This window comes from Berghia stephanieae, chromosome 3, assembly GCF_034508935.2.
Source record: "Berghia stephanieae isolate SIO BIC M18660-M18661 chromosome 3, UCSD_Bste_1.3, whole genome shotgun sequence".
NCBI classification, from domain to species: Eukaryota; Metazoa; Mollusca; class Gastropoda; order Nudibranchia; family Aeolidiidae; genus Berghia; species Berghia stephanieae.
Genome location: NC_088362.1, coordinates 42,986,881 through 43,012,501, shown reverse-complemented (window position 1 = coordinate 43,012,501; position 25,621 = coordinate 42,986,881). Strand labels below are relative to the sequence as shown.

The window sequence follows — 25,621 nt, the reverse complement described above, 5'->3', positions numbered from 1 at the left end:
CCCAATCGAACACTTCCCCACAATACAACAGACCAATGTTTGTTTGTTTGTTTGTTTGTTGCTTTAGGTCTCTTCCAACACAATTGAGGTTATATGAGAGACCGCTGAAACAAAAAAACAAGCAATCTAACAAAATAGTACAAATGTAAATCAAAATTATAACCTAAAGATATCATAAGCTAAATTATAAATAACCAAGAACAAACAGGCAGAAGATTTACAGAGAAAAAAATATCCCTGTCAAAAATACAACCACAAACAAAGAAGCAGGATAGGCTAGTAAAGAGAAGAAGAAACGACATCACTATCGGATCGTACACCCATGCGAACATCATAGGTATATGATTCAAGGGTGATGCTCCCATCCAACCACCCGCACAGACCAATGTCAAATATCTAATAATAGACTATTTATTTATGTACGCATATCAATCAAAGGTACAGAACACAAACAGATTCCATTTCATTCATTTTCAAGACTCAGATTCTCATTTTATTAAATAATTATGTGTCAACAAACATAAAACAAAAATAAATTAACAAATCACGAATATGCAAAACAACAATATTCCTGAGATTCTCACTCGCTCCTATTCCTATCAAGAAGATGACTGCAAATCATTATCACCGACAGTCATGGCATCCTCCTGATTTTCTAATTTCACACTGACAACACGATCTTTCAATTGTTTCTCTTGTGTTTCCTCCAGCTTCTCATTTGCGTCTTCACCTCCAGTCTCACTTACACCAATATGCTGAGAAGACTCCGACTCTTCACCTTCAAAGATTATTCCCTCTCTCTTCATATCTGTAGATATCAAACTTACCACCCCAGACAGGGTGGCATTCATATTGCCACTTTTATTCTGGACTAAAGTGTTATCACCTTCACTTTGAACTAAAGTACCATTATCTTCACTCTGAACTAAATTATCAATATCTTCACTTTGAACTAAAGTATCATTACCTTCACTCTGAACTAAAGTAACACTAACTTCATCCTGAATTAAAGTATCACCACTCCCATTACTAACATAAGTTGCAGCTGCTGTGTTACTCTGCTCCAAACTGTGAAGAGCAGTCTGGTCCTGAAGCACTACAGCAATAGACGACGATGAGACACCTTGATCAACCCCACCCTCCAAGCTATGCGAGTGTGTAGCATCACTGATTACAATTTGTGACCCATCAATATCGACAATTTGCCCTGACTCTGTGTCTGCTTCTTGAGAACCCGTGACCTCATTGACTAATGAACCCTGGGAAATAATTCGAATTTGACCCCCTATGATTTCCATAGTCTGATGATCCATCTCTCCTTCTTCATCCTGAAGTTCTAGAAGTTCCTCTTCCTCCTCAACTTCTCCTGGTGTTAAACCCAGTTCTTGACCTGATTGGAGTCAAAAACAAAACAAAACAATAAAGTAATATTATTTAGTCTTTCATTACATTGGTTTTAAAATAACTGACAAAACAGAGGATGGAAAAGATGAATCTTTTTCTAAACCTTTTATAGGAAAAACAATTGGGGATGAAGAAGATCCATACAAACCTCTTACCCAAGAAATTAAAGAAAAACTTATTTTTATAAACCACTTAGTGTTAGTAATGAAACTTTGCATTTCACGAGGTTCAGATTTGGCAATTTCTGTAATAATGAAGTTATAAAGGTCAGGCAAACTACAGAGTGAGGGTTGTTGATAAAAATAAATGATTCTTGCTATCATCATTATTGTGCAAATTATACCGGACACTTACTTCAATCCTTCCCAACCTTTACCCCTGTTTTTTCTTTTTTTAAATGGTTATCTAACTAAAAGGATAAAAAAAAATAAATAAAAAATTTAGATGAAGTACTGACCAGTGACCACAATGTTGACTCCATCATCTTTCCCCATGGTTATATTTTTACCATCAACAGAAATGGTCTGAGAAGCCGAATGTGACCCAAGAGGAATTGTATGGCCATCCATGGCCATGGCCTGGCCATCTAGAATGATCCGCTGACCGTCAGGGCCAAGGATGGTAGGGATTTGTATGGTGGCCTGACTAGTCCCGCCTGAAGATGTCGGGATTGCCAATATTTGTTCAATCATCATCACATTGCATACTTGTTGATGCTCCTGGAATAGAATTGAATAGGACAACAAATCGTCATTTATAATCGCGTGACACACATATAGAAAAAAGAAAGAAAAAGAAAATGCCATGAAAAACATAAGGTCCATGAAACTAGAGTTTATCCATTTTAAGTAGCAAGACTAGAAAAAACTCTCACCTTCAGAGCCATTTCTGATCGACAGTGTTTGTTGCATTTATCACAGATAAGTGTTTTCATGTCTTGGTGTTTGCGTTCTATGTGTTTCCTGATGTCAGTGAATGTGTAGCCAAAGAAATCACACACTCCACACTTATAGTCTCTTTGACCATAATGTCTGTGGGAAAATAAAAATCAGAAGTTTATTAATTGACACAAACAGGATCAGGCTCAACAATACATATACTATTAATTACAATGCAATAGAGAAAAAAGACAAAAACAAAACGCTAAAATAATGTCAAATAGATTACATACAACAACAACAAAAATACAGAAATTTTACATCCGCTTCTGAATGGAACAGACAAAAATTTGTGTAAGGTCACTGTCTTGGTACAAACTGTCAAAGACAGCAGATCGCATTATTTCTACATCACAATCACAGACTTTTTCTGTTATTAAAACAAGGCATGAATTTACCTCTTCACATGAATTTCCTTATTCTTGATGTGTCTGAATGCCTTGCCACATCTCTCACAGACATGCTTGGGTGCTTCGTGGATCAGCATATGCTTTGAAATGTCTGATCGTTCACAGCCCCTGTATTGGATCATGTTTTGAGAAAATCCTAATTTAGAAATCATCACATAAATCATTCAAAAAGATTTCTCTATAAAAATAATGGAGAAAATAAGATACTAAAATTGTAATCATGAGGAATTAAAAATCAATAATGCCCCTTGGTGCACTATTCATTGCGATTTTATGGGTAGAACTTACTGCAATGAAATTTCTATCGATATCTGTGAGCGAAATCTCATCCAATAAATTTACTTGAATTGGACAATGACCAATAACTGGCGATAGTTTGCATACATTTAATATCACATAATTCATCAATTTCTCAAATTGGAGAAACTTAAAGTCAAGGCGAAAAAGAATAAACAAACAAAAAGTGAAAACAACAGGGCATGGGGTGGTGGCGAAATAAAGATCTGAAACTGAATGGCCTTCATAGAAAGGAATCCAGAACAGTAGCTAAAATAGGAGAAATATGAAGAAAAATGTCCAGACCTAATGAAGGCATGCCAAAGGTCATAACCAAAATATTTGTAGTTTTTTTTATAATCCGAATTTCAAGGGGAGAAACAAAACCTGTTTCATCCCCAAACACATCAATTCCATTACCAGTTACATTCAAATGCTATAAAACTGATGTTACGTTATGTTTAGACAAAAAATCCATTCTTGCAAAAAATTAATACATGAGATTATCTCTAAAATTTGTAGATAGAATTCCAAAGTTGGCCAATTAAATTTGAATTAGACACAGGTCTGCTAAAGAACCTCCTGAGAGATATCAGTAATATTGCTCAAAAGGAAAAGACCACTGACCTATATTCACAATGAGGACACTTGAAAGGTTTTTCTGGTTCATGTATCCTAAGATGACGTTTGAGGTGAGCTTTGCGTGTAAACTTTTTGCTACAAACGTTACACTCAAACAACACCTCTGCCGGCATGTGGACCATTTTTACATGCATCTTTAGTATGTACATATCCTGGAAAAGAAAACCTTTGTTAGATGAATATATCTTTTTTAATCTTTAAAAATAGACCAGATAAATAATCACAATAATCTGATAATAACAATGTTTATGATGATGACGATGACAGTGATAATGATGATGATGCCAATGATAATGATTATGATGACAGCCATAAATTGCCATGAAAAGGATGAAATGTTTCCAGTCATATTGATTGCCCCCAAGATACAGTAGAACTCGGAAATAGCGAGTTTGACCGGTCCACTCCGGATTACTCGCTATTTCCGAGTTCTCACAATTCCCAAGTTGCCAGGAAAGGTCACTCGGTCGGTGAAAGAAAAGGTTATAATATTGCTGGTCATTTCCCTTGAGTGTGTAATTCGAGTAAAAGCCGTCGCCCCTATTTCAATTTCTTCACAGAAGTGGCAGAATGCTTGGTTTTTTGTTGTTTTTTTTTTTTTTTTGGTGTGTTTGTTTTTGTTTTGTTGGGTTTCTTTTTTCTTTTTAAATTTTATTTCAAGTAAAGTAAAATCATGAATATTAAATTCAAACAGACTCTCTCTCTCTCTCTCTTCACACTGATTTGATCTAGTGACATGGACTGGGTTTTAAATAATCGGTAATAGAGGATTGTTTTTTGGAATCTTGTAGCATCACTTGAATTTGTTACTCAACTTTAACTAGAGAATCCAGCGCATTTTCAGAGTCATGATGTTGCATTAGAAACATCCTGACTTTGTCTAAAGATGCAAGCATAGTCCTCTCTGAAATTTGGGGCGTGGTAACATCGGATTCCTCTTCCTCCTCCTCACAATCGATGTTCGGATCTTTGGTTGTAGTAATAGATGACGCAATGTCAGTGACAGTCATCTCCGAGGTTGTCTCTGTGGACTGATCAATATTTATATATTCATCAGCACTTATTTCCACGTTGGTAAGCCTGCCCATTTTTTCAAACAAGTTGACAAACTGTTCATCATCTGCCTCAACTTCAACAGTAGTGATGTCTGGTTCTGACGCGGTGTTGCGACAAAATCCAGCGTAGATGAAACACTTTGCGATTGTATTCTGATCAACTTGGTTCCACAACGAGGCAGCCATACATAGAGCATCCAAAAGAGACAACTTGAAGTGTGTGTCGGTGCTGCCTGTCTCATCATAACTGTTGATAAAGCGGGATAATATTTTCTTGTGGTAAATTGTTTTCAGGGTCTTTATGATACCCTGATCACAAGGCTGCAATCTGGCTGTTGCGTTTGGAGGCAGGAAGTGTAAGTTGATTGCTTGAAGGTCTGGCACATGAGGATGGGCGCTACAGTTGTCGACGATTAGTGCAATTGTGCGACCCTTCAGAAGAAAATGACGATCCATTCTTCAAACAAGCCACTTGTCATCCAAGCTTTTCTGTTGGAACGATAAGTTACTGGGAGGGTTTTAATGTTTTTAAAACACCTTGGCCTTTGGAATTTCCCAACAGCAAGTAGGGGCAGCTTTTCACTCCCATCCATGTTGGCAGCGCACAATAGTGTTATTCGATCTTTGGGTACTTTTTGACCAGTGCACCTCTCTCCTTGCATGGCTAGCAATTTATTGGGCAGGCATTTGTAAAATAACCCTGTCTCGTCTGCATTAAAAATATTGCAGGGTTGACGCTCACGAAGTATTGCCTGAAGCTTCACCATCCAGTCGTCCGTGTTTATTCCTTTCAATGAGGCGGCTTCTCCACTCACAACCTTCATGACAATACCATGCCTCAACTTAAATCTGTCCATCCATCCTCTGCTCATCTCAAAACTGGGATGTCCGAGTGCGCGTGCTAATTCCTCACCCTTTTCCATAAGAATTGGTCCAGACAAAGGGACGTCATTTGCACGAGCTTGTTTGAACCAAACAAGAAGGGCCTTGTCGACATCTTCGTATGCCAGAGAGAATTTCTTTTTCTGCTTCAAACCGCCTTCATTAATTGCAGCTCCGGTTTTATCTTTATTCTTTAAGATAGTTTCCAGGGAACTTGAAGCAATTCCAAACTCCCGACAAATTGCAGCTTTCGGCTTTCTTATTTGCTCAACTTCTTCTATTATTGATAACTTTGTAGAAAACGGAAGGCACTTTCTTTTAGCTGCAGTGGCCATAATTGAAACAAAGAATGGTAGTGGTAGGCTTGGGATAATGACGATGTGCACAGTAGGAAGACAATCAGTCAAAAGAAAGAAGGTTAGTACAAAAAGATGGAGAGACAATGTGTGTGTGTGTGTGTGTGTGTGTGTTTGTGTGTGTGCCACGTGTGCGTGCAAATGACTGTGTGTGGATAAAGTGGGGTGGGGGCGGGGTTGAACACGGCCTTCGTTATAACTACGTAATGATGGTGAAGTTGATCCACCCCTTCCATTTCCATCAAGATTTCGTGTATATGTGTGTGTGTGTGTGTGTGTGTGTGTGTGCGAGTGTTTGTATGCACTAGGCATGTTTGATGAGGTAAGCAAGCGCATCACTCAATCACTGACCCACTGAAATGATGGTTCCACGCTCCTCTCTCTCGCTGATCGTTTCGTTCGTTAACGAATGCTACTCGCTGACCGATGGTGCGATGTGAGGCATGTTGACATGTGCTTACCTCGCGTGTCGCGTGGCACCACATTGGGTGAATAATTGACCCCCACCCCCAATACACACACAAACACACACACCCAACCCCCACCCAAATTTGTCTCGCCTACTACTATGTACTACTACAGACTAGGCTACTATGTAATATTACTGGTAACGAAAAATAAGAAAAGAAAAGAAGCTAGGCTAAAAATATTTAAATCGCCCTTGTCTGTTGTTTTGCTTTACTTCATTCGAAGTCCTAGGCTGGGGCAGGAAATGCTCGTTATTTCCGAGTTTACCTCTGTTTCAAACTCGCTACTTTCATGCTAATTTTATTGACTCAAATAAGAAAAAAACACGGGGATTTAGATTTTACTCGCTATTTCCAAGTACATTACTTTCATGTTCTACTGTATCAAAATAAATTGTATAACATTGCAGTGACTAGAAATTTCAAGCGGTAACCTCTGAACTCACACAAGACAACAAATTCCTGTCTTTGAATCAAAAACTTTGGACCCTTTTCACATGTTAAAGAGTTTTATTTTAAAGATACTCACTTTATAAACTTTGCCACAAATCTGACATGTGCAGCTTTTAGCATTGTGCCTCATCATGTGTCTCTTGATGATGTAAGCATGCTCTGCCATGAAGTCACATTCGGGACAAATACAGCGAGGATGAAACTCCTGGAAAAACAAATATCACATATTACATTTTTATAACAACCCTGTGACTCAGCAAGCAATATGCATTATAAACATGGTGAAGCACATGGATTATCACATGAATATTCACATCTATAAAGCACACTTTTGACCAAGCTAATTGAGCTTCATAATGCTTTACAAATTCCCCAAGTAGGATATAGGGAACTAAACTTCCATTCCATTAAGTACAAATACCCTTGTCAGGTGCCTTTTATGCTCAAGCACTTTTGCAATATCCATCAGTGCCTATAGCCAGAATCTCATTCACACTGGATTGGAATGGGAATTTTTAAAATATATATTTGTATTGAGATTTTGACGTTTGTTGATTACATTTCTGTGATTCCTTACTTTAAAATGGGACAAAAGTTCTTCATTGTCCAGTGACACGTAGCTACAACACTTGCATTTGTGAATGTCCTCTCCGTGGGTGGCAATGTGTGCCCGGTACTGGTGGGCATAAAAACCTTGGAAATCACACTTTGGACATTTCAACTTCTCAAGCTCCCTCTCAGAGGCTTTAAGACCTGAATTTAGAGAAAATAAAAGAAATTTATTTTGATTCAGTTAACCTTTAATATGTAACCCGCTCTCATTGAATAGAGAATCATAATTTTGATTTATATTTTTTCCAATTAAAAAAAAATTGTTTTTAGGAGCAGATATAGATAATTAAGACATTAATTCCTATCAAGGAGACTGTGAGTCTTTTGGTGGTAAAATTCAGTAAGAAAGCTCAGAGGGAAAGATTTTGTGTCTAAACTAAATGTATTCTGGTGTTTGGTTAAGCTTCAACCTCTTCATTTCAAATAGACATCCCACTTAACGGCTGCACTGAAATGAATTCCAAATGAGGTGCTATAAATGAGTAGAAAAATAACCCTTAACTTCTTGAAATAAATATAATCAAAATCGTTTTATCGATAAAAACACATCGTGAAAATTTCCCTGACCTATTTTGATGGGATCCTTTTTAATCCCCAGCATGGGGAAGAGATTTTCAGGAATTTGAATAACTGTTGGTTGACTGAGCTGGTCAGTTGATTCCTTCTTCATTGAAGAAGAATCATCTTTTGATTTGTCTGCATTTGCCCCTGAAGAATACAGACAAAAAAAAAAAAAAAAGGAAATAAAAATCACCAAAATTCATCACTCCCTGCCTGTCAATTTCATGACACCAGTCTGATAAAGCCTGCCCTGCCTGTACATTAAATGTTAAAATTCCTGGTAAGGAAAAAGCATGAGATGAAAAAATGTATTACGTCATTCATTTAGTAACCAATAAATATGATCATTATGGTTAGTCTAGGCCTTTTGTGATCAAGTGTAACACAATAATATACGCAAGTAACATCTTTTCATTGTACAAATATTCAATCGTATAAATTATTAATATATGAATGACAATGCTTTATAAAATGTTTCTGGAGGCAAACAATGCATGATGTTATTGATGGGAGTTCAATATTTTTTTTTTATTGGGAACGGTGGGGTAAGCTATGTTTATATTTTAGTGATTTTGTTTATTATTTTGTGAAGCATGTAACTTTGTTGTGGCCTGACTATGTAAGGAGTGTGATTCATTTGTTGATTTACCATTTCGAATATCTGTGCTGAGCTAATGCTCAGAGCATGACTGATGAAGCACCCTATAAAATTTCTAACTCACATTCACTTAACATTGATTAAATTGAAGCTTACATTCAATTTTGTAATTACGGATTTTACTTTTCTTTTTAATAGTTTTGATTAAACAATGTAAAAACAATTGAAGTACAATCTAAATTTGTGATCAAGCGCAGCAAGTTAATTGACTGGTATGTTATCGACATAAATGGCATAAAAATCATAAGAATCCTGAGTAAAATAAATTCACATTAAAAACCTACCATCAACATTATTGCTTTCATCAGCTGTTTCTACGTTTTCCCCTTCTGCTCCAACAAGAGGCAATGTATCCCCTTGCAAGGCTGTTGGAATGATGTTCTGGTTGTCTAGGGCTGAAGTGTAATTCATTATAAAAACATTATAGTTTATCTAATACAGAAAATATATTTTCCAACGTTCCGTTCATAATTACTTCATATAAACCTATATTGTACTTAGTTTCAACATCATAGCCATATAAATTTGAGTCACCATGGAAAAAAAAAATACATAAAGATTTTTATTTTAAATCCAGAATCCAGATTCAAGCTGCAAGACTTGTAGCAAATTGTAAATACAGGGATTAGGGATTCTTCTCTCTGAACATCTAGAAAGGCAACAACAGAGCATCTACAGACCATTATTTCATTTATCACCTGAGAAAACTTAAATATTATCATCCACACCTAAAGACATTACAATTCATGCAAATTCCTAAAACTCAAAAAATGGCATCTACAGAAACCTTTTTTTTTTATCCCACAACTTTATGTCAAAACATGCTTTCCAAAAAAGCTCGTAAAAACAAAAGCTTGATAAACTTACATAACATTAGACAAATATTTTATTACAACTTGAGGGAATTGTTTTTTCAGAATTAGTTGAAACTTAAATGAAGAGTTGACGGGATGGGAAAAAAATTGCATTTTAGCAACTCATCACACAGATTAAGATCCATATGCAAATTCAATGCAGCAAACAAACAGGGTTGTCAGGTAACGATAGTTTGAAGTTGACAAATTTCTTCACCTTTTTTGTCCATTTAGTCACATTAAGAGTGGACCAGTTTTTACCATATTCTCTGTAACTAAAACTACGGACAATTAAGCATGTATTTATGTGATGGTTATAATAATTTATTTTTGTTTTGTCGACCAGAAATGATGAGCTTTTGATCCATCTATGCATTTTCAATACAAAATAAAGTAATCATGTAGAACTGACCTTCTGAGGAGTCTAAATGCAATGGATCAGGTTCACCTCCCAGAGATAGATTCATATCCGTTGTACCCTCGTTGGTGTTGGTGGAGGTTGGGGTGGTGGAGTTTGTTGATGCCTGACTAGTACTTGCATCTGCTGGAGGTTTAGGAACTAGATTTGGTAACTGTCTTTGAAGAGTGCGTAAGTTCTGTCAAGAGAGAAATTATAATTCTTTGTTATAATAGATTGTAGGACCATTGTGTTAAATAATAATGATAGTTCATAATTATTTAATGCGATTCATTTCCAACTTATGATTGAATTTAATGCAACCAAAAAGGTAGTGTTCTCTAATAGCAAGAGAGAGAGATAGAGAGAAATATTCTGCATTTCATAGGACTTCCATCACCAGTTCCTCCAGTGACACATCTCTACAATCACCACTGCCACGACTACTACTACTACCACTATTATTTCATATCCTACTACAAATACTACTAATATTACAAACATTTTGTAAAATTCTATTTAATTCTATTCTATTTATCTTTCTATTCCATTGCACTTTACTTTTTATACTGCACAACACACTTTTTATTAATATATTAAAAAAGTTATTGTACTCTATTTTAAATTCAAGCTTCCTTACTAACAAGCAGTCTATTTCCTGTTCCATCACTGTTTTGTTAAATTGCCTTAATAACCCCATCTTCTCATCTCTCAATCTTCTTTAGCATATCATTCATTTATGTTTTTTTTTACGTAGATGAAACCTGAAACATTCACATCGTTTGTCTTCTTATATTAAATTAAAGATTTATTCCCTGTTATTATTGCTGTTTATCAGACCAAGAGGAAGGTTAGACAATTACACAATTTAACCAACCGCAGGGATGCCACCAGGCAAATTTAAAAAAGCCTGAAAACTTGCGCGGACGAGATACAAATCAACATCAAGGGCTTTGTAGGGATTTGAAAAATATCAAATTTGGAATATTGTTTCAGTACTTATTATTGCAATTGAGAGCAAATAACACACAAAAGAAAGGAGAGTTAACAGTTTTCAAATTGATAAAATAAGGTGCTGAAAACAAAATATAGACAAATTAATATCAATAGCTATCAGGGGTGAGAATGACTGGTCACATTCACATAAAAGGAGAAAATTTTTCATTGTGAAGATCATGACCCACCCATGCAACCATAACCTATAAATTTAAACTTCACTCAAATTCACTGAGATGCGATCCAAAATTTGTCTCGCAGCAATTTCTGACACGACTCGGAGAATTTCAAAAGTTGAAAGTGTAATTAAATGCTAGGGATGATGGCGTGGTGGTGGTTGTAGTAGTGGTAGTAGGGTTGATGATGTGGTTGTAGTTGTAGTGGTAGTGGTGGTAGGGATGATTGTGTGGTGGTGGTTGTAGTAGGAGTGGTGGTAGGGATGATGTGGTAGTGGTGGTAGGGATGATGATGTGGTGGTGATTGTAGTAGTAGTCGTAGCAGTAGTAGTGGTCTTAGAGATGATGATGTGATGGTGGTTATAGTAGTAGTGGTGGTAGGAATGATGATGTGGTGGTGGTTGTAGTAGTGGTGGTCTTTTAGAGATAATTGTGTGGTGGTGGTTGTAATAGTTGTGGTAGGAATGACGATGTGGTGGTAGTTGTAGTAGTACTGGTGGTAGGGATGATGTGGTGTTATTTGTAGTAGTAGTGTTGGTAGGGATAATGATGTGGTGTGGTTGTAATAGTAGTGGTGGTAGAGATGATGTAGTGGTTTTGGTGAGTGTTTTTTTCAGTGATAATAATAGCAATTTGTCAAAAAGGAGGAAAATGGCTCCGTCCATCGGTCAAACGCAAGCAAAGTGTAAAAAAAACAGGAACATCGTTTTGTATTGGTATTATGCAATATATTACTATTACTAGTATAAATCCATTCTTATCATTAAACATAAATTTAGTTTTTGTAAAGATTTAATGGATGGTTGCGAGAGAGAGAGAGAGAGAGAGAGAGGAGAGAGAGAGAGGAGAGAGAGAGAGAGAGAGAGAGAGGTGAGGAGAGAGAGAGAGAGAGAGAGAGAGAGAGAGAGAGAGAGAGAGAGAGGATAGAGACTTCTCTACCAGAATAATTTATGAATTGATCTTAGGAATTCTATATCAAAAAAAAAAGAAGAAAAGAGAAATGGAAAGAAAGGCAAAGGGAAAGAGAGAGAGAGAGAGAGAGAGAGAGAGAGAGAGAGAGAGAGAGAGAGAGAGAGAGAGAGAGAGAGAGAGAGAGAGAGAGAGAGAGAGAGAGAGAAGAGAGAGAGAGAGAGAGGAGAGAGACTTCTCTACCAGAATAATTTATGAATTGATCTTAGGAATTCTATATCCAAAACAAAAAAAAAGAAGAAAAGAGAAATGGAAAGAAAGGCAAAGGGAAAGAGGAAGAGAGAGAGAGAGAGAGAGAGAGAGAGAGAGAGGAGGAGAGAGAGAGAGAGAGAGAGAGAGAGAGAGAGTTGTCCCTCCCTTCCCTTCAACCATCAACTTGCTAATCAAAGAACACCACCGTCTGTGTCAATTGTGACATCTGGTGCCATTCAGTCTGGCCCGACGTCATAAAAACGGGACCGTCACTAAATTTCACGAGACTATTGCACAGGTGTCAAAAATGACAAAAGACATAATGGTGATTTTGTGGTTTTGAGGGAAATGTTCGACACGGCAAATTCAGCGGAAAATTTCTCAGAAATTCTCAAAATCACTGTTTATTTATCAATTTTTTTTTTTAAAAGGAGGAATTGTGATGGGGATGGGCGTAGATAAACTACCACTTAGGTGCCAAAATATTCGACAGGCGGTGACAGCCCAAATTATTCAACCGGCGAAAAAGTTCCGGCTCAAATAGGTCAAATCTCGATCGCGATTTTTTTTCTTCTTCTTTACAAAATTTTTTTTTTTTTTTTGAATAGTGACGACGGACAAAAACCGGAGGTTCCGTATTAAAACCGGCTGGTGGTAAAAAAACCGGATTTCCGGCTAAAACCGGAAAAGTGGCATCCCTGCAACCGTACAGCAAAAGAAGTTATTTAGAAAATTCTTCATCTGTACCTGGAGATCTGCCATGACTAGAGTTTGTTGTCCATTTGGAGATGGAATAATGACTGCTGGTATTGATGTGGGAACCGAACTCTGACCTGGAGGTGGGTAACGTCTTGGACGACCTCTGCCACGCTTGGCTACTTTTAGGAAACAAGAAACATTAGAAAAATATTAATTAAGTGCAAAACAAAATGAACCCCAATAAAGAAACAAAAAACAAAAACAAAACAAAAATAGATGATTTTGAATTGGAGTTCAGGTGTTTTTTTGTCCAAGATGAAACGATGAAAATGATGGGTGAAAAGAAAATGTGAGAGAGACTGCAACAAGGAAGGTAAAATATTTAACGATGAAAATGAAAGTTAAAAAAAAAGAGAGTAATTTACACTGAAAGGGGAAGTTTTACAGCTCCTCTATGATATGAAACAAAGGAAATAATTGTAAAGGTATGTGTATCAAAGTGTAAAATTTTGGAAAGTGCCATCGTGAATCTCAGTGAAGAACTTATACCATAATTTACCATTACCTGAGAACAAAGGAGGTGGGAAGGATGGTTCTCTCTCTATTTTCTTCTTCTTAGCATCTGGCAGATTCAAGGTGATATCAGGATCCTTGTCCTGATTGTCCACAAAAGGTTCTTCCTCATCAGAGTCTTCAAGCTCTTCATACTCTGAAAGGGGGAAAAACCCAAACATCAAAGCAAGACTGTCTAAAGCCTGAGCCTGAAATGTTCACGTGCATCATGCTTTATTAAAGTTGTTATACTCACAGTTATAAAGAATATTTTATTCAGAGGAGGTCTGAAATGAGTTCTTTTTCGTTTGTTTTTATTTCAACAATTCACAGACTGTAGCTCTATTTTTCTGTTTAAAAAAATATAAATAAATAAATAATACAAGTAGAATAGAAGTAAGGGTCATCAGGCCACAAAGATGGAATTTATCCCAGTTTATGTAACTTGAAACAGACAACACAACTACTTGCTACACTTTGGCTAGGATGATGGTTTGTCCGAGAGTACTTTCTGTATAAGTGAACTAAGTTTCAACCTCTTTTTCAAATATAAACAATCGATTGAAAGTCAAAAAAATACAATTTGAAAACTAATCCATTGATGAGTAAATTAAATATACTTTACTACTAATTTCCCTCTTTTGTACTGTCATAAAATCCAAAGGAAAAAACAAAAAACAAAAAACAATTTTATAGATTTGGATTATATTATTATTGTATGTGGTAAAATTGTATGTAAGGAGGAACTTAATTCTTTTTTCTTTTCTTTGTAAAAGCAACTGATCAAACCTTCCAATAACTTGGCCTTTTTTCTTTTCCTTGCACTCCTCCGAACACCATCAGCACCTGTGAAGAAAATCATTACAAACATTTTCTAGTATAATAGTATAAAAATGAAAAAAACTTCTAAAATAATAACAATAAATAAAAAAAAAAAAACAAAAACAAAAAAAAGATCTAAAAATTATAACTCATCAGATAAAATAACTAATGGCTGAGTTGGTAACATGTTCAATATAATAAAAAAATTAACTGATATTACACATGGTCAGTGATCAGATTGGTGAAAATGATTGCAAATTCTGTTCTTGAGCAGGGCACTTTAAAAGCATTACCCCATTTGACTCGAGTATGAATGAATACCTAGCAAAAAGCAGTGACAGAAGTTGTAGGATGTTTTTTTCAAAACATATATGTTTTACATGTGACTGAAGCAAATGAAATGGAAATGTGCTTCTAAATGGTATTCTGGGGACGATTTTTGAAGCACACTGCGTGAATGGAATGGTGGGAATTTGCTTATTAAATATACATTTGCTTCTATTTCAGCAGGTAGTGCATAACTTTTATTTCAACATATCGTTACTGCACAAAAATGTCATGCTAAATACATAGGATCCTTCATCAAAGTGTCATATCAAATGAATGCTGGATGAATCCTGCATATACCACTTGTAAATAATGGCCTTCATTTGACAGAAAATACCACTTTAATATGACTGGCAGACATGGAGAGAGCTTCTGATAAATAATCTTAACTCAAAATTACTAGAGGGGGAAAAGGTAAACCTAAAGACTAATTACAAATTCGTACCAACACTGGAAAGCTCAAGTAGTGTTTCTGCAGCACTACTCTGCTCAGATGGGGCAGCAACATCTTCAAAAGAACGCTTCTCTCTTTCTAGCCGTCTCCTCTCTGCTAATGCTTCCTTCTCTGCTGGGGTCATTTTTGGTCTTCCTCTTCTCTTCGTACCTTCAATCAAAATTACAAAATATATAAAAACAAACCAAGAAACTAAAATTTTCAACATATGAGAGATTTGTTTTGTTTTTATTTTTATGGGATTTAAGACGTTTTTGATAATAGTAGGTCATTTCAACGCCAGTAAAAAGCAAGATGATAGACAGAGAAAAATTCTAGATCTGACGTTAAAAGCACCAAAGAAAAAGCAAGATAATTGGGACTAGTTCAAATAAGGAACAGAAATTTCACTATCAATCCACCAATGTGCCTATTTTCACAATACCTAAAAGCCCCATCGATACACAATAAAAAAAATCCATAAGTAAAAATAATAATAGGGCGGTGAAGTGGTCGAGTGGTTAAGGTATTGCACTGTGGTCCAGTAGGTCCTGGGTTCGAGCCCTGCTTCAGGCACTTTCGTTTTTTTCCTTGGGCAAGATTATTAATCCCCAATTTGCTCACTTAGACTAAATGGGTGATTCCTGTTATCATCAGACATCTTGTTTGATGAATTATCTATATTCCTCTGTGGAATGCGACAATATCTTATGATGCTGTGGCAGAAAGATAATTTTTAAATAATAATAAAATTATATAACAGAAAGATCATTTTATCGTTAGAATAGACTCAGAGCTATTATTCTAGCACCAGAATATACATCAGTTTGAAGCAACCATCCTATTTAATTCATATGTGCATCTGTTTTACCATCAATGAATGATTGGTCATTTGAAACATATCTTATTGCATCCCTTTGTACTTTTTCATTTCTTTTTTCTATTTGGTATACACAGTTTGAATCCAACCTGAAGAACCATAGTTCAGCATTGATTTCACTAAGTTTTACAGCATTTCTCCTTACATTATTTTGTCAACCTGATTTATTATGTTTGAGAAATTCAAGGATAGAATTTACCTTTTTACATAAATATTTACTGTCCATCGAAGTTTGCGATCAATGAAAATTTCCCTAGCATTTTGCATGTTTAGTTTCTTAAAAAATTTTGTCCTGAATGTGCCATTAAGTATTATATTGGTTTAGTTTTATTTGTGTTTCTCAAAACCCGGCATTTATATGCATTTATTATTCGCAACAGTTGAAGGAGTGAGAGAGGTTTGGGATTTCAAAAAAAATTCCATTTACTAGCGTTCTCTAATATAACAGGAAATACTAGGTTTACATAACCTGCACACAAAAATGCAGTAATAAATATATTACAATACATTTGCATTAAACTTCATCACAACTCACAAACCTGCGGGGGGCTTGATGGGATAAGCACACATTTGCTGTGTCTCCTCGTTGAATGCCAGGACACATTTCTTTCCTTTGATCATGACAATTGTCTGATCTGTGACTGGTATAGGGCTATTCAAATCCGGTTCCTTTTGTATCTGTACTTCTTTCCTATTTTCATGTTCTTTGGGCTATTGGAGTATAATAGGACATATGACATATTAAAAAAGAGAAGTACAAGCTTATGTGTCTTTAAAAAAATAATTTTAATAAATAAATTAATTAATTAATTTTTTAAAAGACGTTTAAGATTCTGGATCTTCAAAATTAAATAAAGATTGAAAATCTAAATATATAAATAAATAAAAGGATAAATATAAGAAACTGAAAATGGCAAATCATACAATAAAAGGGTCCAAGCATCCTGATCCTGACAACATAACTAAAAAAATATAATGACAACAAAGAGCTTGAAAATATGCTGCATGCTATCAAAATGTGTGTGTGTGTGTGTGTGTGTGTGTGTGTGATCTGTTCTGAAAAAAAGCCATGATTAAAACGGAAAATTATTACCATGGTATGTCAAAGGAAATAGATTAGAGAATGAACTTGGTCGTAACTTTGTAAGTTTTAACCCTCTTCCGCACTAGGACAGGACTGTCCTGGGACAGTCCTGTCCCAAATCTGTAACATATAGAATTTAGAGAAATCTTCCGCACCTATTGGGACGGACAAAACAGTCCCGTTGTGTCCCAAGCAGTTGTGAAATGCTACAAAATCAACGGGACAGGACTGTCCCAGTCCCGTGTTCATATCGTTTGTGATAGTAGAAAAATATAGCAGTCTTCCGCACTAGGACAAAAAAGTCCCAGACTTGGCGGCGCCGTGTCAAAATTGAAATGCCTGTCTTTATTTTCTACTTTATTTACTACTACTACTACTACTCCTACTCCTACTACTCCTACTCCTAACTACTACTACTACTACTACTACTACCACTACTACTACTACTACTGTTGCTTCTGCTGCTGCTAATGCCACTAATATATTAATACCTACATCCCCTATATTTTGTATTTATTTCCAATTCCATTGTATTTATTTTCCAACAATAGTCCACACTTTATTTTAGTTCACTGTCTTCTATACTGCATTACACGGTTCCTCCCCGCCTCCCCTCTTTTGACATAATTAAGTACGCACCTTTTATAAATTTCTATTGCTCTGTTTTAATTCGCGCTTCCTCACAAAGAAGCAATACAATTTTCTGCCCATCAATGTTTTTGTTTATGCATCTTAACAACGCTACTACCACATTATCTCATTCGTCTGTAGTTTTTAATGCATCATGTGTTGTTGATGAAGGGAAAACCCGAAACGTCCATTTTATCTGTTTTGGTATATTAAACTGATGCTTACATTCAATTTCACAGTTATAATTTATTTATGTATTTCAATTCTGAATATAAAAAAGCAAGAACAATTCAAAAAATAATTCCATGTGATAAAACCATGTACAGAAGGCATAGCAACATAAACATTTTCGGCAATTTAAAAACGTATGTTTATAAATATAATTTAAGAAGTGTCACACTGTGACACAGCAGTAACGTGTCTAAAACCGGTCGCACATCTATTCGGTAACTTGTGGGATCAAGTATCTTTATTGTTATTTATTTCGGGAATTCTCAATGAAAATATTTTTAAGTAAGTCCTTCTGAGCCACTTGGGCTCGTTGTAAGACAAATTAAGTCCTTTAGAGCCTTGTAGCCAATGGTGCAGGAGTTATTCCGGTTTCAATAGCGTGAAGCGGACAATTAACGTATTTGTTTGAAAACCTTTGAACAGGACGCTAGTCTATCGCAGATTACTATCCCAGCTTGACAGGTACCCTTTTACACCTGAATGGAGTGAGTGATTGGAGTAAATTTTCTTGCTCTAGAAAGTACAAATTGGCTTCGGTCGGAATCGAACACAGAACCTCTGAGTCCAGAGTACAACGCGCTAACCATGGGCCATCTTGCCTCCTAAGCTTATTATTCCAGAACTTATCCATGTTTCTGTGGCGTTGAGTAGACAGATAACAGTTTAAATTTTAAAAATAATAAAATTCCCTTTTTCATCCCATAGGGGAAATTTTTCTCGAGGGTCTATTCCAAGGGAAGACTGGAATAACCCAGGCATCAGCCGCAATGCAGCGCCGCAAAATTTAGCTAGGACGAGGTATAACCCAGGCATCAGCCGCAGTGCAGCGTCGCAAATTGAGCTAGGCGAGGTGACTTAGTCAACTGATGCCTTTCGGGTACGAAGCATGCTGACTTTCTATTATCCTCTTGAATGATGCTAGTCCGTCAAAGTTACTTTCATCAGCGAACTGGTACTCATTTGCACCTGGGTAAAAAATGAGGTGATTCCAAGAAAGTCATTTTAGGATAAGATCGGAGATCACCATAGAGTCTACGGAATTGACCCTTGAGCAATCTTTGGGTCATTAAAGGATGCACCCAATATTGTTTTCTCTTTCAATTTGTCTTTTTTTTTCCACGTAGTAAAGCACAGAAATATGCAACCTCTATTTCATCCATTACTACTACTACTACTACTACTACTAGTAGTAGTAGTAGTAGTAGTAGTAGTAGTAGTAGTAGTAGTAGTGGTAGTAGTAATGGTAGTAGTAGTAGTAGTAGTAGTAGTAGTAGAAGTACTAGTAGTAGTAGTAGTAGTAGTAGTAGTAGTAGTAGTAATAGTAGTAGTAGTAGTAGTAGTAGTAGTAGTAGTAGTAGTAGTAGTAGTAGTAGTAGTAGTAGTAGTAGTAGTAGTAGTAGTAGTAGTAGTAGTAGTAGTAGTAGTAGCAGCAGCAGCAGCAATAGTATTACTCTTGCTATAAGAATATGTCATGATAATATAAATCTTATGTAAACAAATCCCATTGTTCAGTGTAAAAAATCATTATCGTCATGTCGTATCTTATGTTGATTCATAAAACGTGAATTATTAGAGTTGCAATTGCCTACAAATACACTTTTGAATCTTGTAAAAATAAATAAATAATGCATTCGCGCAGGTATGTCTGGGACAGTCCTGTCCTAGTGCGGAACCCCTTTTGAATAGAAGTTTTCTCCAGTGGGACAGGACAAATTTGTCCCGGGACAGTTTTGTCCTAGTGCGGAAGGAGTCTTACATAATAATCATATGATCCAACCATTATATTTTTACCTGTAATTTTCACAAAAATAGCCTGTAAATTTATTCTAAACAGTAAAAACTCTTGTCATCCAAAAGCCATAATAAAAAGCAGTTTTCAATTCAGTAAATCCACGTAAGGATGGGGAAAGGTAATATTTTAATCAATAAAAAAAAAACTAGTTCATAACTTAATTTCATACATATTTGATGATATTACCTTCAGTCATGACCAAATGGAACTTGGCTTACCTTATCCAAAGCATTATTTGCCTTGTCTCCTTCTACCAATTCAATCTCGGAATTTTCATCTCCATCTTCATTCTCTATCTTACTTCCTCCATCATCATCATCATCACAATTCTCTTGACTTGTAACAGCAGCAGCATTTTCACAAATTTCTGTTGTCCGTTCATCCTGACTGGTCTCTGCCTCTGATAAGGGGACAGCATCACTTCCGACCATATCTTGATCGTCTCCTTCCTTATCTTTAATGGGCTGTTTGAGGCTAGCTGTATCTACAGTCTTGGGTTCAGTCTTTTCCTCAATCAGAGTGCCATAAGATGATTCCATGGTGGGTAAAGTTTGAACAAAGTCACCTTGTAAAGTTTGCAGAACCTCTAATGAAAGACCCTCTTTATCAATCTGAAAACATAAACATCAGATTCTTTTAATTTAAATAGAAGTAAAAAAGAATTGTACAGAAATGTTAATGACAATTCAGGAAAATGAACAACTAGTGCATCCTAAATCTGAGGGAAATATCTAATTGACAATAACAAGTTACAAGATGGATTTTAAAAGAATTTGAAAAACAAAACAATCTAGGTAATACACAATTTGAGTGTTTTTTCAAACACTTGGTTGTTGTCATGAAAAAGATATTAAAATTCACTGTTTTTGAAAAAGTTGTTACCCGAGCCGGTGTTCAGTAATTGGCAACGCTTATATTGTTTAACATTTGAAATTTAAGAAAGTTTTTTCCTGATGCAGTTCAGTACTTGCATTTGCGACTTTCCATGTATATTTGTGCAATGACAATGATATGAAAACAGTAAAACTCAGATACAAAATGGTTATTGTTGCAGAAATTTCTGGTTGTACTTGAGTCCCAATATTTCCAAGCACTGTTATGTACATCAATATACATGCTATTAAAAATGGAAGTTAATAACAGATGGGTGGCACTGTATCTCCTGACTCCTTGACATTATATACAGTAGAGATATGTTTGTGGGTGTTTGTGCTTTGCTTGATAATACATTTTTTTCTGGTGGGTGGGTGAGGGGAAGAGGCGAGAATTTCTCAAGGATAAATGCATCAAAGGAGGTGGCCTCCATGAAAATTAAAAAATCAGTAACCTAAATTGAACACAAATCAAATGGGTCCAAGACTTAAAAGGAGATAGTTTTGTCAACAACTTACAAATGGAATAGGGATAAAAATGAAGGAAACAAAGATGATATATTTTTAACCTGTAGAGCATTTAAATTGCTCACACTTCATCACTCGCTTCTAGATTAATAATAATAAGCCTCTGATCTTGTAATCCCCTGTCATTGTTTAAAAATAAATGTGTGACTTCTTCCAACCTTGCTGCTGCTAAAGAAACCCCTTAACGGCTTGCATTATTTGTATGGATTACATGGACTGCAAAACAAGAAGTTCAAAATTCTCTGGTGTTTCTAAGGTCATTGTATTCGAGTTTAAATAAATAATTATAATTGAAAAAACATAATAGATTTAAAAGCTACCAAGATTTATTAAAACGATCATAACACTTACCAAAGGATTTCCCAATACTTGCATACTTCCATCTGACAACTGCAAGGTGCGGCTGAGACCCTGCTGTTGTAAAAGAAGCTGTGTTGCTTCTTCAAGATTCAAGGTTATTGTTTCTGTTTGGTCCATCATGCTTGCATCATTGACAATGTCAGTGGCACTGGAAGTCTTTTGTGGAACTGTGGACGTGACGACAATAAGCTCCCCATTTCCATTATCAACCAACTGGTACTCAGTGACACCTAAGGCCTCCGCTTCAGCTGGTAAAATTTGATCTGTACTCATAATTGCTGCAATGATATGATAAAGTTTAATGTCAGACACTTATTCTTGAATTCTTTGTATTCCTCTCTTACTCTTACCACAAACTCTTAATGCTATGATCTGAACATTTAATTTACACAGCCTCATACAATATTCTAACTATTTTGTGAGTTAATAAAAATCATAGCGGAGAATAAAACTCCATAACCCAGAAAATAAAAATAAATCTTAATCTCTTAATGGCAAAGCTCAATTTCTCTCATAACCATGATATAATTTTCCCCATTATTTATGTGAGTATAATAGTAGCAAACCTTACAATGTTTTCTCCAAGATAGTACGAAAACTGTCTGAAAAGGGTTTGGAAAGCGTGATTTTTTTCTTTTTCATTTATAAATTTGATTTATGGAACAAAAATACTTTGCTTGAACATATATTAATTCAGAAAAATGAGTGGAGCAGGCACTTATGTTGATAATGAACAGGAAATTCTACTCACTTTATATCTTGCTTGAACACAAAGCATATTTATATACCAAAAGTCTTAAAAACAGATTGACCTGTCAATATGATAATGATAATTGTAAAATGATTTGAGTTCCATTCTGCATTCCACCCATAACTAAATATATTTACCAGAACCAGATGAAGCCACAATATCACTGACAGTGAAAGAAGTTGTTGCATCACTGCTGTCTAAACCCTGAATCGTGACAAGTTCTTGCGACAACATAGGACTTGCAGCTGATGACAGCACAGATGCCATGGTGCTGTTTTGAAAAATCAGAGATTCTGTACAGATGATGTCATTTGTGGAAGAGGATTGCTGTGATGCAACTGGAGGAAGCACTTCCACTGTTGTCGTTGATGCTGATAAAGATGACGCATGTTCATCAGCCATGGTGACACAGCTGTATGAAAAAAAAATGAAATCTGATAAACATGATATGGAGCAAAGACTACAAAATGCTTGAACACACTGAGAATTTTGTTTTTATGGCAATTTACTCTGCCTGGTTCACACCCTTTGTTGAACTCGTAGTCAAAATTTGGTGCTTAAGGCACATGGAGCACATATCTTACAACAAGCATAAAACACAGTACTATTCGCACATGGATCAGCATCCCTGAAAATGTCAGAGCAACCAATAACCCGACAAAATTTTATAGTCATCTCGACCTGTTTAAAACCAATAGATTGATACTACGTCAATGTCACCCCACCATACCTAGTTGCGTCAATCTTCATTACATGAAGCTGCAACTATTTTGGATTGGATTGGATTGGAAAACAAAGAAGCTCTAGACCCTACCTACAAGAAATTGAAAATTTTCAAAATAATAATATATTTTATTAATAGAACGTCAATAAGACTTCTTTGGATTATCAGGAAAGACAGCCAACCGGGGTAAAATCAATGGAAAAAGAATGAGGGGAAAACAAAAATTCTGATGCAATCCAGTATCTTAAGATGCATAAAACATTTCTGCCCATTATGTGAATGTTATTTACAGTTCCAAATTTTGTAACATTATGACAACATAAACTACTATTAATAAAACAGTGAAAGATTGATCCCCTGTAAACAGATTAAAGAATTCACTAGAATGGCAGCGCCTCTTTGACACCGAGAGAGTCCATGAGATATGGTGAGAAGCTATATAAAACAAAATAGAAATTTGGGCTTTTATATGGCAAAATATCCACTAAACGTGCTCAAAGTGCTTTATAAAAAGTCCCTGACCAACAGCAACACATAACATGTAGGACGAGACGTGACGCCTGTTAGGCAATATTACAATTTTTTGGACAGAGACAATGCTGTTAACGACCAGGTACTCATTTTACACCCGAGAGAATGAGAATAAAGAGCCTTTTCCAAGGACCGAACAATGTGCCAAGCAAAGCTGGAACTCAGGACCTTCCGATCTGAAAGGAAGTGTCATACCACAAGACCACATAATCGCACAAAGGAAGCCTCCAAAGCCTGGGACACCATGGAACTTGATGATGAGTGTGACTGCTCGCTGATCTCTCTCAACCAGGAAGAGGGTGCCATGTCAGTTGGATCACAAGTTTGGTTCTGATATGACATTTTTGATGATAACAGGGAAAGAAATGGTAGCAGAGGTCACCGAGGATTCATTTTAATACAAAACTATGCAACCCCAGCTACCATCAATTCCCCCGAAATAGTGGTAAGAATGAACAAATTATAGAAACAAAGGAAGACAAGTTATCAGGTAGGCAGTGAAACTTTTAATGGTGGGAGGACTATTGACCGAAGAAGAAAATGGCAGTTTTCAGTTCCAAATGTCAAAAATTAGCATTATATTGATGACATTTGGCATGAAAAACAACAACTGGATTTGGCAGCTTAGGGGAATGTTTAAAAAAAAACAATCACTTGATTTTTCATTGATTTAATAAACCAACTACCACTGACACTTTTTACCAGATTATTGACTTTCTCCCATGACTAGTTTGGCATTTGTATAAAGTTTATAATTTATATGGCATGGATCTATCAATAACAGTCTATGCCTATGCTGGTATGTAAGATTTTATTGATTTACAGGTCTATGGATAACGACAGCCTATACTATATGTATTGTCACCCAGAATACTACTAGAACTGTGTTCGATTTTTTGCATTAGAATTAGGTACGAACTAAACGTCCATTTGGCATTTGGCACTCAAGCCTCAAGCAGTGAGCAGTGATAATTGGCCTAGTTCCCGTAACTGTAACTCGATTTTTTGGACTTTTGAGTGATAGTGATAGTGATAGGTCTCTGTAAAAGTTCCATAGATCTTTTGTTTATGAATGGGAGGCATGGGTGGGAGAAGAATGTTTTCACACATACACATAAGAGTCGGAGAGAGAGAGAGAGAGAGAGAGAGAGAGAGAGAGAGAGAGAGAGAGAGAGAGAGAGAGAGGGGGGGGCGCCTTCTAGTTCTAGACTAGATTCCAGTGGGAGAGAATTTATAGGAGTCAAAGATATGTTGGAGGCGGAATTAAGAAACGCGTTGTTTAGAATAAACATGGACAGCTGGAATTTGTAGATAAGAGTAAGAGATTGATTTGTAAAATCGAAAGTTGTATGAATCAAGGTGACGGAAGTAAAGTTGTTGGCAACCAACGATTGGTTAGGGGAAAATGGCGACATGAAGTTGAAGAATGTTCGGACAAGACTTTTATTGACAAAACTCGACATTAAACATTTGGTGAAGAGAGCTTTAGATAAATTCTAAAGACTTTCATCATCCGAATAATTTTCAACCGCCGCTTTGGGCTTATTTCTTATTATTTCATAAAATATATTACAGCAAGATGATTGGCCAAAAAGCAAAGAAAAACAAGAGAGGACTCCATTTTCCCCGGACCGAATTGTTATCCTTCAGCCCGGTGCTAACGTTTCTAAGATATTCTCCTCTTTCCAGTCATCAAAATGCTACCACTAAATTTTAAATAATTATTTATCAAAATCACAAACCTCTATCTAGAACACGAAGATAAATCAGGAAAAGACATTCAATGAATCAAATTTATTTCCAAACATAAGGCTGCCATATTCTAATGGACCAACCGAGTCGAACTGAAACGGTCGGTTATTTGTAGTTGACCTACTTTCACCCGCACAATGATTGGATACATTTTATCTGAAATTGATCCAAGTTATTATGGTCCAATTTCTTTCGCGGCGTAACTTTTTTTTCCCCTCTGAAGAGAATGATGTTCGTTTATTACCACTGCAAATCAGTTGAGAAGCCTGCCGTTTCTTTTTATGTATGACTGAGAATAAGTACTTATTATACCTGGATACCTGGATACCTCTGTATAGAGCTTTTAGACTTGGTG

General features: G+C 36.0%; 1 protein-coding gene across 4 annotated transcripts; it reads right to left on the bottom strand.

Moving 5' to 3' along the window:
• Positions 1 to 470: 470 nt before the first annotated feature.
• On the bottom strand, positions 471 to 25,413 carry LOC144967775 (uncharacterized). 4 transcript variants are annotated; one of them, XM_078905404.1, is made up of 19 exons: positions 25,257 to 25,413; positions 22,397 to 22,671; positions 21,500 to 21,786; positions 19,967 to 20,359; positions 16,551 to 16,722; positions 15,144 to 15,302; positions 14,339 to 14,395; positions 13,563 to 13,706; positions 13,046 to 13,173; positions 9,981 to 10,164; positions 8,999 to 9,109; positions 8,063 to 8,203; positions 7,461 to 7,636; positions 6,960 to 7,088; positions 3,656 to 3,822; positions 2,741 to 2,860; positions 2,279 to 2,435; positions 1,862 to 2,123; positions 471 to 1,390 (listed from the first exon to the last, which is right to left on the bottom strand). In XM_078905404.1, the coding sequence occupies exons 2-19, from the start codon at positions 22,659 to 22,661 to the stop codon at positions 600 to 602; spliced, it is 3,843 nt and encodes a 1,280-aa protein (XP_078761530.1). In that variant the 5' UTR covers positions 22,662 to 22,671; positions 25,257 to 25,413; the 3' UTR covers positions 471 to 599. The 4 variants fall into 4 exon arrangements, with proteins under 4 accessions (XP_078761530.1, XP_078761528.1, XP_078761531.1 ...); XM_078905402.1 differs by having other exon boundaries at positions 13,046 to 13,176; positions 25,257 to 25,400; XM_078905405.1 differs by lacking the exon at positions 25,257 to 25,413 and adding an exon at positions 25,088 to 25,164.
• Positions 25,414 to 25,621: the final 208 nt, after the last annotated feature.